This window comes from Coenobita brevimanus, chromosome 110, assembly GCF_032717465.1.
Source record: "Coenobita brevimanus isolate Jiangsu-jjx chromosome 110, ASM3271746v2, whole genome shotgun sequence".
NCBI lineage: Eukaryota > Metazoa > Arthropoda > Malacostraca > Decapoda > Coenobitidae > Coenobita > Coenobita brevimanus.
Window position 1 is genome coordinate 13886112 of NC_137063.1, and position 11582 is coordinate 13897693.

General features: G+C 42.7%; 1 protein-coding gene across 1 annotated transcript; it reads right to left on the bottom strand.

The window, feature by feature from the left end:
* Window positions 1–1678: 1678 nt before the first annotated feature.
* Window positions 1679–3027, bottom strand: LOC145417499 (uncharacterized). Its single transcript, XM_080286207.1, has 3 exons — window positions 2641–3027; window positions 2327–2544; window positions 1679–1823 (listed from the first exon to the last, which is right to left on the bottom strand). Exons 1-3 carry the CDS (start codon window positions 3025–3027, stop codon window positions 1679–1681), a joined length of 750 nt encoding a protein of 249 aa, XP_080142333.1.
* Between the last annotated feature and the right edge of the window lie 8555 nt (window positions 3028–11582).

Consider the following 11582-nt stretch of genomic DNA (forward strand, 5'->3'; position numbering starts at 1 on the left):
AGTTCATTATTAGAGTTCAGTGAATTGTCCTGAGATAGCGGGAGTAAACTAAAATGCATGGGAATGTTAGGAAGCACTATGCACACTTTATTTTGAAGAAATGTTACAAGATCTTAGACAGACCAAACTCATTGAGAATCATGTTCCACGACATTATGGTCTTTTTTATTTTATTCATACTAACAGATCTTACTCCCTACACTCAACTTAGGGATAAAAATCATTTAGATACTTAACTTTATGAAGAATGAGTTTCATACAATCCACAAGAACATCCAGCTGTGAAATCTCATTCCAGCTCCTGTGAGTAAGCCATTGTCATGCAATATATTTGTCTACTTTTATATTTATATTAAAAGAAATACAGGAGAATATATACTGGCAAACAACAGGTGGCAGTGGGTTTCTATAAAATCTCTGAGAATTACCTTCCTTGCATTACAATTTGAACTGTGATAGATGATATTTCTATGTTCAAGGGGTACCAAAGCCATCAAAAGTGTTACAACTATTTACATTTTGACCAGGATTAAGAACGTAGTCTAATATTTTTCATTACAGCCGATGACCGTAGTCAGATTACAAGCCAAATGGCTAACTATTGTAAGGTAGCTTCGGCAGCCACAGATGCCATAATGAAGTTACTCTCTCGTGGTGGTTGTGGTAGGCCACAAAGATCACCACCCAAACACATGTTGTTTTTTCCCCCACAGACCTTCTTTATTTTGAGCAAGCTTGTCCTTCCATTTTAGCCCCTTTCATCCAGTGACGTTCATTCTTGCCATTACCAGACCTTTTTATTCATTCCAGCACAGACTAGACATCTGTCCTGCAATGAATAAAATAGTACAAGAAAGAGGTCATTATACTGAAAGTTAAGCTATGATGACTCACTGTTATCCCTTTGTCTTCTGAAATGGTTTGTGGTACCTGATTCACTGGTTGTCTTATTCCCTTTTACCACAGTGATGCAGAGACCAAAGTGCAAACACACTCAGAGATGGGAGAAAGGAAACTCATCAGACCTAACAGCAATTTATTGTAAGATTACAGCAGGTGTTGTGTATAGGGGGTAATAAGCTGTTGTAGTGATGATGGCTCCCAGTGGTGCGGGTGAGATATTCCTGGAGAAGCTGGGGCTGGTGCTGCTAAGGAGACTGGAACTGGGCCTGGTGCTTGTGATCTAGCTGGACCTGGTGCTGGTGAACTAGCTGGGCCAGGTTCTGCTGTGGAGTCACCCGCTCTGCTCCTGCGGGCAAGAAGGGCACACTGGCCAGGGGTCCCCTGTGCCATTGTTGCCTGGAGTGCACACACTGGCCAAGGGTCCCGTGTGCCGTTGTTGCCTGGAGTGCACCTATGTTGTCTCTGGGACGACCAAGGGAAGTGGTTGCAGGGGAGACTGTTGTAGTGGTCGCTGGTGGTGGTACCTACAATACTCCCCTTCCCCCCTGGGTGCTGTGGGAAGATGGCTCGCTCCAATATGTGAGACATAGTGCTCTAGGATGTGAATGGTGCGGCCACTATGGGTTAAGTATCTGCCAGTAGCATTTACGGTAGGATTGGGAGAAGAAACCTGTTGAAGAAGAACAGAGGTGTGAGTGTTGTCATGGGTATCATTATCTGGTGAGGTGGAGGGTGGAACCCAAATGTCAAGTGTGCGTGATGATGGTGGTGATGATTATGGTGGTATGCTGGGTGTTGGAGGCTCCTGTTGGGGTTGTGGTGCAGCGTCTGGTGGTTCTTCTGGATGCATGGTTGCTGGCTTCAGGTGATCAAGCTCACTGTATCCTGTTTTCCCTTGTGGCTGATCGTCATGAACTTGGCTGAACAGGAGATGACTTGGAATGGGCCATCGTAGTGGTGCTAGAGAGGGTTATGGCGGGTGTCCTATCTGACAAAAACGTAGTCAGTGTTGGCGAGGGTTGGTGGTACAGTGCTTTGTTTTTTTGAGGGTTGATGGGGAGCCGTGGTTCTGAAGGAGGTCAGTGTGTGCTGTAATGCCTGCAATAGGTCATGGTGACTAAGAAGAAGGCTTGAGTCCAGTGAGAGGTCGGCAGGAAGTCTGAGTGGTTTGCTGAGGGTGAGGTGCACTGGATTGCAGTTGAGGTCTTCTTTGGAGCACCATGGGAAGTATGTCTACCCAGTGGTAAGGGGGATGGCTTGCTGCAGCTGGTGGTGAAAGCGTTGAACTATGCCATTCAAATGGGGGTGGTAGGCCGTGGTGCAATGTCAGGATGTGCTGAGATATCACAGCAGCTCTCTCCAGAGGTGTGATTCTAATTGCACACTGCGGTCAGTAGTCAGGGCACCAGAGCAAGAAACCCACCCAGACAAAAAGGCCAGGGCAGTGGTCTCTGTGGTAACATCTGGCATAGGGATGGCCTCAGCCCATCTGTTGTACCGGTCAGTAAAAGTGAAGAAGTCGGTGTAACCCCAGGAAGATGGAAGGGGTCCCACGATATCCAGGCAGATGGTCTTGAAGCGTCCTTCAGGGAAGGGGAGCGTCTTGACAGGGGAGCAGATGTGGCAGTGGACCTTGGATGGCTGACAGGTAAGACATTGAGTAGTCCAGGCACGAGTGTCTGCCTTGATGCTAGGCTAGACAACATGCTGAGTGAAGGGACTCTGGGAGGCCCATACTCCTAGATGACTTAATCCATGTATGCGGTTGAAAGTGGTGCGATGAAGGGTGCTTGGAACAAACAGTTTGGGCCACCTACAGGAAACATCGCACCAGATCTTGAGGTCTGTCCAGGAAATTGGGAGCTCCAGAAGATCAAGGACTAAGGGTGAATACCTATATTTGGCAAGGTCTTTGTCATCCTGCTGGGCTGCAGAGAGAAGCTTGTAGTCTGGGAACACCTGAGGTTTGATGATGAAGATGCAGGAGAGGGTATCGGTGATTTCATTGAGTTTATCCTTGATGTCACTGGTGGATTCAGAGATGTAGGCCATGTGGTGAAGGACTGTGGGTGTGTGCATCTCTGAGCTTGTGGCAAAGGTGTGGATGAGCAGCTTATGGTCCATGTAGATGGTGAACTGATGGCCCTCTAGGAAGTGCTAGAAGTGCTTGATGGTGAGGTATATAGCCAGTAGTTTGCAATCGAAAGTGCCATACTTCATTTGGGTGGACTGGAGAGTTTGTGAAAAAAAAAAAAAAACATTAGCTGGCTGTCCATCTCTTGCTGTAAGACTGCGCCAACAGCAGTAAACCAAGGCATCCAAGGTGAATGTGGTGGGTCGCTGGAGGCAGGATTGGCAGTGCTCTCCTGGCTTGAGGTGATGATGGAGGCAGTTTTGTTGCAGGCCAGTGAGGTAAACTCTCAGAATACCCTATCTGCAGTTGCTGAGTATTCCACAGCTGAGGAAGGAGTGTCCATGGTCGTTAAGATGAGGAGGATGTCTGTCATCTTGTCAGCACTACAGTTCTTAATCCAATGCATCTCTTCCCAGAAGTTGGCTGGTGTGGAGTCGCCGAGTGTGAGACGTATGGGGTCTTGGAGGATGTTGTTGCTGGACCGATGGTACCGGTTGCAGAGGGCATCTGTAAGGGTGGCAAACTTGGGTTGACTGGTGGGTTGGTGATGACTGTCAAAACCTCTGAAACAACCTCTGTCAAAAGAGCACAGAGCAGTGCCACGTACTTTTTTGAGACAGTGGCCGTGCTGCCAGTAAGAGCAGCTTCTATTCTACATGGTCCAGCCAGTCCTGTACATCATGACTGAATGTGAGAAGAGTTATCCTTTGCTCTGCCATCATCTGAGGTGTCACTCCTGGGTTACCATTTGTGGTATCTGGTTCACTGGTTGTCTTATTCCCTTTTACCACAGTGACACAGAGACCAAAGTGCAAACACACTCAGAGATGGGAGAAAGGAAACTCATCGGACCTAGCAACAGTTTATTGTATGATTACAGCAGGTGTGATGGACAGGGGATAGTCGGCTGCTGTAGTGATGATGGCTCCCAACGGTGCTGGTAAGATATTGCTGGAGAAACTGGGGCTGGTGCTGCTGAGAAGAATGGAGCTGATGAGCTAACTGGTGCTGATGAGCTAACTGGACCTGGTGCTGGTGAACTAGCTGGACCAGGTGCTGGTGAACTGATGTTGAAGCTCACCCTGGTCTGACTTCCCCAGCATGGCTCTGCTCCTGCGGGCAAGAAGGGCACACTGGCCAGGGGTCCTCTGAGCCGTTGTTGACTGGAGCGCACATAATTTTGTCTCCGGGGCCACCAAGGGAAGTGGTTGCATGGGAGACTGTTGTATTGGGTGCTGGTGATGGCCACTACAGGTGTCCTGGGTTACAGGAAATCATTTGTTTTGTCAGTGGGTGTACCTTCATCAGAATATTGACCTACACTGTCAGTTGATGGTGGATGCCTCACGAATCTGAATCATTATAGCCAGTTTGCTTTCCCCTGATGGAACTGGCCTACTGGCACAACTGAAATTCGATGAGTGATGTAGGAATGAATCTCGCTGGAAAGCAGTAAAAAAAAAAAAAAATCCATCCAGTTTCACTGTGTACTTGGCTATCATATGAGATGAAATGAGTTAGGGATCTTGGTCAGAATAGAAAAAATGTCCTATATTTCGCAATTACAGATTCTCTTAACAATCTCTTCTCTTCCACACTGTATATGCCATGGTTAGGGATTTTAGTTGGGGTAGTAGTTGTTCCTAGGCAGTCTGGCCAAAGAGCCCCGTTTAGCTAGGGTAGAGAAACCTGCTGTATTTCCAGAATCGTAAAAACAGTTCTCATTTACTCTACAGATACGATTACAAAAGGAAAATTAGGGAGCACTCAGAGAGTGCATACCTCCGCCAATGCCATTAAAAAGGACCGGGATCCGGATCCATGGAGATATTGTGTGGAATACATAGGATTCGGTTCCACCCCAGAATTTAATGAGTTGTTCCACCCACGAGCCACTGTTCCACAAAATTTTATTGAAATTCAATGAGAACTTTTGAAGGTATTGTGAGGGATGCTCCTGATCCAGATCCGGATTAATGAATTATTTCTTGGCCCATGGCTCACCCTTCCACAATATTTCATTGAAATTCACTGAGCACTTTTGGAGATATCATCTGGACAAACAAAGAGACAAACATAGGTGAATACATAACCTCCTCCAACATTCGTTGGTGGAGGTAAAAATCGTTATACAAATTATCCCCTTGGCACACACAAAGACAGTCTCTTCATTTTTACTCTTTTGGTTTCATTAGACAAACGCTGATAAGCCCTCCTTTTCCCCTGTGCAGGTGCCATCTTTGACCGTGACTCGAGGGACATACAAGGCGCCTTCCTCCACGCCATCAAGCAGTACAACCAAAACTCAACCAGCCGCAAACTCGAGTTACACGCCTTCGTCGACATTATCAGCACTGCCGACGCCTTCAAGATATCCAGACTAAGTGAGTGTTATTATATGTTGATTTTACCTGCCTTTAAGACTTGAAAGTGTGAGTCTTTGTTTCTGCTGTTAATTCTCAATAGATTTGTAACTCATCTCAGGATCTCCCTTTTTCTTTTTTTTTTTCTTTTTTTCTCTTGACTATAGGATGGCTTTTATGTCCGTTGAATAATGTCAGTTTTAGCTTTATTCTTACTCTATCCTGACGATTTTGTTCCGTTTAGGATGGACCTTTCAAATTGGATAAATCTGTTTTGATGGCCTTAAAGTTCATCATTAATAGAGGACACTCCCAAGCGGAATATAATTGTCTTAAGATAGGAAGAAATTTTTTAAAAAAGACGTCTCTAGATTAAAGAGTTATGATTTCCAAAAGGAAAGAGGCTAAGTTAAGAAGTGAAGAACAACATGTTGATGGCCAGGTAGTTGATGTACTTAGAGCAAAGTACTGGAGTTTGCATTCTGAAGTAAAAAGACTCGTTAGACGTGATAAGAGGAGGCTATATGATGAAAACGCGACAGAGACAGAAATTAAATTAAGTAAAAATGACAGTCAGAGCACAAGAGCAATGTATCAGGCCATAAAGGAGTTAACTGGGACTGAAAAGAGAAGGAAGAAAATACCTGTACGAGATAGAAATGGTAATTTGATGACTAAAGATTTGGAAATCAAAGGAAGGTGGAAAGAGCACTTTGAATCTGTTCTAAATAGACCAATCCCAGCTGAAGAGGACATTTTGCCAGCCGAGAGAGATTTGCAGATAGAAACAGGGGATATAACTTTGGAAGAGGCAGCAAAATCTATAAAGGAGTTAAAGAATTTTAAGGCCCCAGGAGAGGATGGAATATTCCCTGAAATACTTAAGATGGAAAATGACGAGTTGATGAATGCGCTTTTGAAACTTTTTAATGTGGCCTGGGATAATGGTGGAATTCCAGAAGAGTGGAAAAATAGAATGATTATAAAAATACCAAAAAAGGGAGATTTAAGTGTGTGTGGCAATTGGAGGGGGATAACTTTGACACCTGTAGTTGCAAAAGTCTTTTCCAAAATCTTGTTGAACAGAATAGAGCCAGTAATTGATAAAATTTTAAAAGAACAAGCGGGATTTAGAAAGGGTCGAGGTTGTAATGATCAGATTTTGATTGTAAGGCATCTAATGCAACAAGCTAATGAGATGATAATGCCACTTAGTATGTGTTTTGTGGATTTTGAAAAGACGTTTGATAGTGTTTCACGTGGAGCTATGTTGAAAATTATGAGATTCTATGGTATACCAGAAAAGTTTGTAAATATTATTAGAAGCCTGCATGAAGGTACTTTCTGTAAGGTAATGGTGGGTAGTTCTTTGAGTGATCCATTTCAAGTTAGGTCAGGAGTGATTCAAAGAGGAGTTCTTTCGACATTGCTGTTTGTTTTGGTTATGGATTATGTTATGAAAAAGGTTGTAAGGAGAACAGGTGCAGGAATTAACTGGAAAGAAAATAAGAAGCTGATGGATTTGGACTATGCTGATGATATTGTACTGATTTGTGGAAGTATTTACGAGATGCAGAGGGTGCTTGATTGTCTGGTGGAGGAAGGAGAAAAAGTGGGATTGGTAATAAATTGTGGAAAGACTGAAATTATTAATATGAACTTGGAGAACCAAAACGATTGTGTAATTGGGAATAATGTGGTGAAGAATGTAGAAAACTTTAAATATCTGGGAACGATTGTATAATCTAATGGATTATTAAACAATGAAATTGAGGAGAGGATTAGACAGGCATGGCGAGCAGTTGGAATGTTGTAATCTGTTTGGAATAATAATATGCTTTCGGTACATACTAAAATGAAAATTTACAAGTCCATGGTTAGACCAATTTTAAAATATGGGGATGAGTCATGGTACAGTACAATTGCAACAGATCAGAAAGTATTAGGATTTGAGAATAAAATACTGAGAAGGATTCTTGGGGTAAAGTGGCAAGACAGAGTTACAAATGCAAGAGTAAGGGATAATACGAGAGTGGAACCAGTTAATGAATATGTGAGAATGTCTCGCTGGAAGTGGCTCGGGCACATATACAGAAAAGAAGGTAGTTTAATACAGGATGTGCCAGAGTGGACTGCTAGAGGAAGAAGAGGTAGAGGTAGGCCGAGGGAAACCTGGTTGAGGACAATGAAAAAACAAGCAGGAGAGGAGTGTTGGTGGGACCTGAAGGAGATAGCAAGAGACAAATATTGGTGGAGAGAGTTCATTGAGGCCCTATGCATCCCGTGGGGTGCCACAGGAAATGATTGATTGATTGATTAATCTCCAAAAATCGTTGCTTGCTGTCATCCTTATTTTGGAATTATCTCACCAGTTTCACACCAGCTTGTAGTCGTATTGTAAGCGGCTTTGGAGATTTCGAAATGCATTTTTCCATAGTGATTGATTCTGCTTATTATATCCCAGTATCCGCTGCGATATTATTGAGGAAAAATATCGGTACTGAAATCACACACACACACACACACACACACACACACACACACACACACACACACATATATATATATATATATATATATATATATATATATATCACTTCCCCCCCTCAGACTTCCCTCCATCACTTCCCCCCCTCTTACTTCCTCATGGCTGACATTAAAATTTCTTCAGCTGATGCATTTTCTGCCATCACAGGCCACAATACTAACAAGGCATATGGGCCTGATGGAGTCCCTCCTGTTGTTCTCAAGAACTGTGCTTCTGTGCTTACACCCTGCCTAGGCAAACTCTTTCGACTTTGTCTTTCTACTTCTACCTTTCCTTTCATGCTGGAAGTTTGCTCTCATTCAGCCGGTCCCAAAGAAGGGTGACCGTTCCCAACCCTCCAGTTGCTTTAAAATCCTGTGTTTCAAAAGTTTTTGAGTCCCTTTTTAACAGAAAAAAATTTAAAGTACATGTCCTATCACAACGTTCTTTCTGATCGTTAGTATGGGTTCCGTCAGGGATGCTCCACTGGCGATCTTCTCACCTACCTTTCAGACTCCTGGTCATCCTCCCTTCGGGACTTTGGCGAAAGCTTTGCCATTGCCCTTGACATCTCAAAGGCTTTCGATCGAGTCTGACATAAATCTTTAATTTCCAAACTGCCTTCTTATGGTTTCTATCCCTCTATCTGTGCCTTCATCTGTAGGTTCCTTTCCGGTTGTTCTAGAGCCACTGTTGTAGATGGCCATCGTTCTTCTCCTAGATCTATTAACAGTGGTGTTCCTCAGGGCTCTGTCCTATCACCAACTCTCTTCCTTTTATTCATCAGTGATCTTCTAAGCTGTACATCGAACCCTATCCACTCGTACTCTGATGATTCCACCCTTCACCTTTCCATTCAGATCCCGCAACATCCATCTCAGCAGTTACTTCAACAAACAAGGGATGAGGCTATGGCACACCTAATGTCTGACTTGGCTCGTATCTCTGACTGGGGTAAAAATAATCTTGTTTTTAATACATCAAAGACTCAGTTTTTACACCTATCAACCCGTCAAAATCTTCCACTGGAATACCCACTAATGTTTAATAATATCCAGCTCAATCTTGCATCATCGTTGAACATGCTTGGGGTTTCAACGGGAGTTACTTTGGAAAGATCATATTGCATCTCTTGTGAAATCTGCTTACAAAAGATTGGGTGTGCTAAGCCGACTCCGTTCCTTCTTTACTCCTGCACAGTTGTTGACTTTATACAGGGGTTTTATTCGCCCCTGTTTAGAGTACAACTCTCATGTGTGGGAAGGCTCCCCACATACAGCTCTTCTCAATAGGGTGGGGTCAAAGGCTATTCGTCTCATCAACTCTCCTCCTCTTATTAGTTCCCTGCAGCCTTTGTCTCTTCGCTGCACTGTTGCCTCTTTATCTCTTTTCTATCGCTACTTCAATGGTCATTGCTCCCCTGAACTGTCTGCTTGCATCCCTCCACCTCTACGATGGGCAAGTAGCACCCGTCTAGCAACAAACTCTCATCCCTTTTCTGTCCGTCTCTCTAATGCAAGAGTTAACAGTTACTCTCAGTCCTTCATTTCTGCAACAAGTCAGCTCTGGAACTGTCTCCCTCTGTATGTATTTGCTACTTGCTATGATCTCCCGTCTTTCAAAGACAGTGTGTCCAGGCATCTCGAAATGAATGAATCTTGAATTTGGCTCTCTTTTGAATTGTTTTTGTTTCTCTCTTCGAAGGAACGTTAATGCGGGCTTAGCCTTTGGTTCCTTCTTCCTCGCATAAAATATCTATCTATCTATCTATCTATATACTATATATATATATATATATATATATATATATATAAATGATGCTGTTACATAGCCTATGATTTCATCATCCTTCGTGTAATTTTAACGCACAGTATGCTGCATGTTTGATCATGAGGGTGTTCTGCCTCTGTCCCCCCTTCTACCGTTATAGTAGAGTAAGTCGTCCTTTCTGTTGTTCAGAGTAGGATTGTCAGCTCTTTGTCCCCTATGGCTTCATTTGCGCGTCCTTCTTACAAGTTGTATCAAGTTCTGCTGGCCCCTATATAATGAGCTCAGTCTCTGCATTATTGCCACTTAGATCTGCTCCTCATTTTGTTCACATCTCTGTCCTCCCCTGTACAGTTGTTATTGTGAGTGCTCAGGGAGTCTCCAGCCATCTAGCAGCTGTGTGTAATTTGAGTATAACTGTTGTTGCATATTTTCTTGTACTGTGTAGCATAAGGTTAATTCTTAGGCCTAGTAAGGTTTTTGTAATTTATGTAAAGGTTCTTATTGTCAGCCATCATTAATAATATTTTGTATCTGTAATAATATATCTGGCATTCACTGAGTATTATCTGGTATCTCATTTTAACATGGCTGACTTAGATAAATTTACTCATGCTAATTTCGTGTTAATAGAGGCTATTGCAGTTAACCATATATCTAACCTGTTTTTGCCATTACATTATCCTTATGAGTCCTGAATGTTTTGTTGTTAGTTTGAGCATTAAACTTTAACTTGTAATTTTACCTAACTCTTTTGTTTTGAACCTGGAACTTTGCGGGACAGTTTTCTCTGTTCCGTAACATAAATTTGGCGACCTCGCCAGGATATTCAGGATATTATCATAAGGATATTGCTTGATATTTTGTGACTGTGATTTATTCATGATGTCTACTATTACTACGCTTGATGAAGCCAAAGATTTTTTGTCAAATGTACAAACAGTGTTGGATGTAGAAAACAGAACAAAGAATGAACTTAAGCTTGTTGCTCAACAATTGGGAATTGCAGTTCACTCTCATCATTCTAACGATCAAATTGTTGGCATGATTAATAAAAGCTTGTTTAATGTAACTCCTCCAAATGAGCAAACGCAGATTGAAATAGCTAAGTTACAGCTAGCCCTGCAGGAGGCTCGTGTTAAGGAGGCTGAATTTCAAGCACGTGCTAAGGAGGCTGAGTCTCAGGCTAAGGAGGCGGAGTCTCAGGCTAAAGAGGCGGAGTCTCAGGCTCGTATTCAGGAGGCTGAATTTAAGGCAAATGCTCGTATTCAAGAGGCACAGGTACAGGCTCAGGCACAAATTGAAATTGCCAGGATTCAGGCAGACCATGAGTATCGCATGAAACAAGGTGGAACTGGATCATCTAGCTCTGATGATTTTGATGTGGCTAAAAATTTTAAACTTGTCCCTCCTTCTAATAAATCTGATTTAACAAAGTATTTTCAGTTGTTTGAGAGGGTAGCTACAGATTTTAATTGGCCAAAAAAGTATTGGCCAGTACTCCTTCAAACTGTTCTCACCGGTAAAGCTCAAGTAACTTATGCATCTTTGCCTCAGAATCAATCTGATAATTATGATGTAGTTAAGAGCTTGATTCTTAAGGCCTATGAGCTTGTTCCTGAAGCCTATAGAGTTAAATTTAGGGCAACTTAAAAGCAAGATAAGCAATCCCATGTTGAGTATGCAAAAATCAAAGAAGATCTGTTAGAGCAGTGGTTAAATTCTAAGAATGTGGATTCTGATTTTGACAAATTTAAGCAGATGATTTTGCTGGAGGACTTCAAAAGGTGTATTAGTAAAGATGTAAGCCTATATCTTGATGAGAAAAGAATAGATAATTTGTCTGATGCTGCAGTTTTAGCTGATGAATATGTTCTCACTCACAAGA

Bases quoted from the DNA above. Each gene is read 5' to 3' on its own strand.
- LOC145417499 (XM_080286207.1), bottom strand. From the start codon at position 3,027: ATGGACCATAAGCTGCTCATCCACACCTTTGCCACAAGCTCAGAGATG. The intron at 2,545-2,640 runs GTATGGGCCTCC...CTTACCTGTCAG, and splicing joins ATGGATTAAGTCATCTAGGA to CCATCCAAGGTCCACTGCCA. The intron at 1,824-2,326 runs GTGGGTTTCTTG...TCTCCTGTTCAG, and splicing joins GCCCTGGCCTTTTTGTCTGG to CCAAGTTCATGACGATCAGC.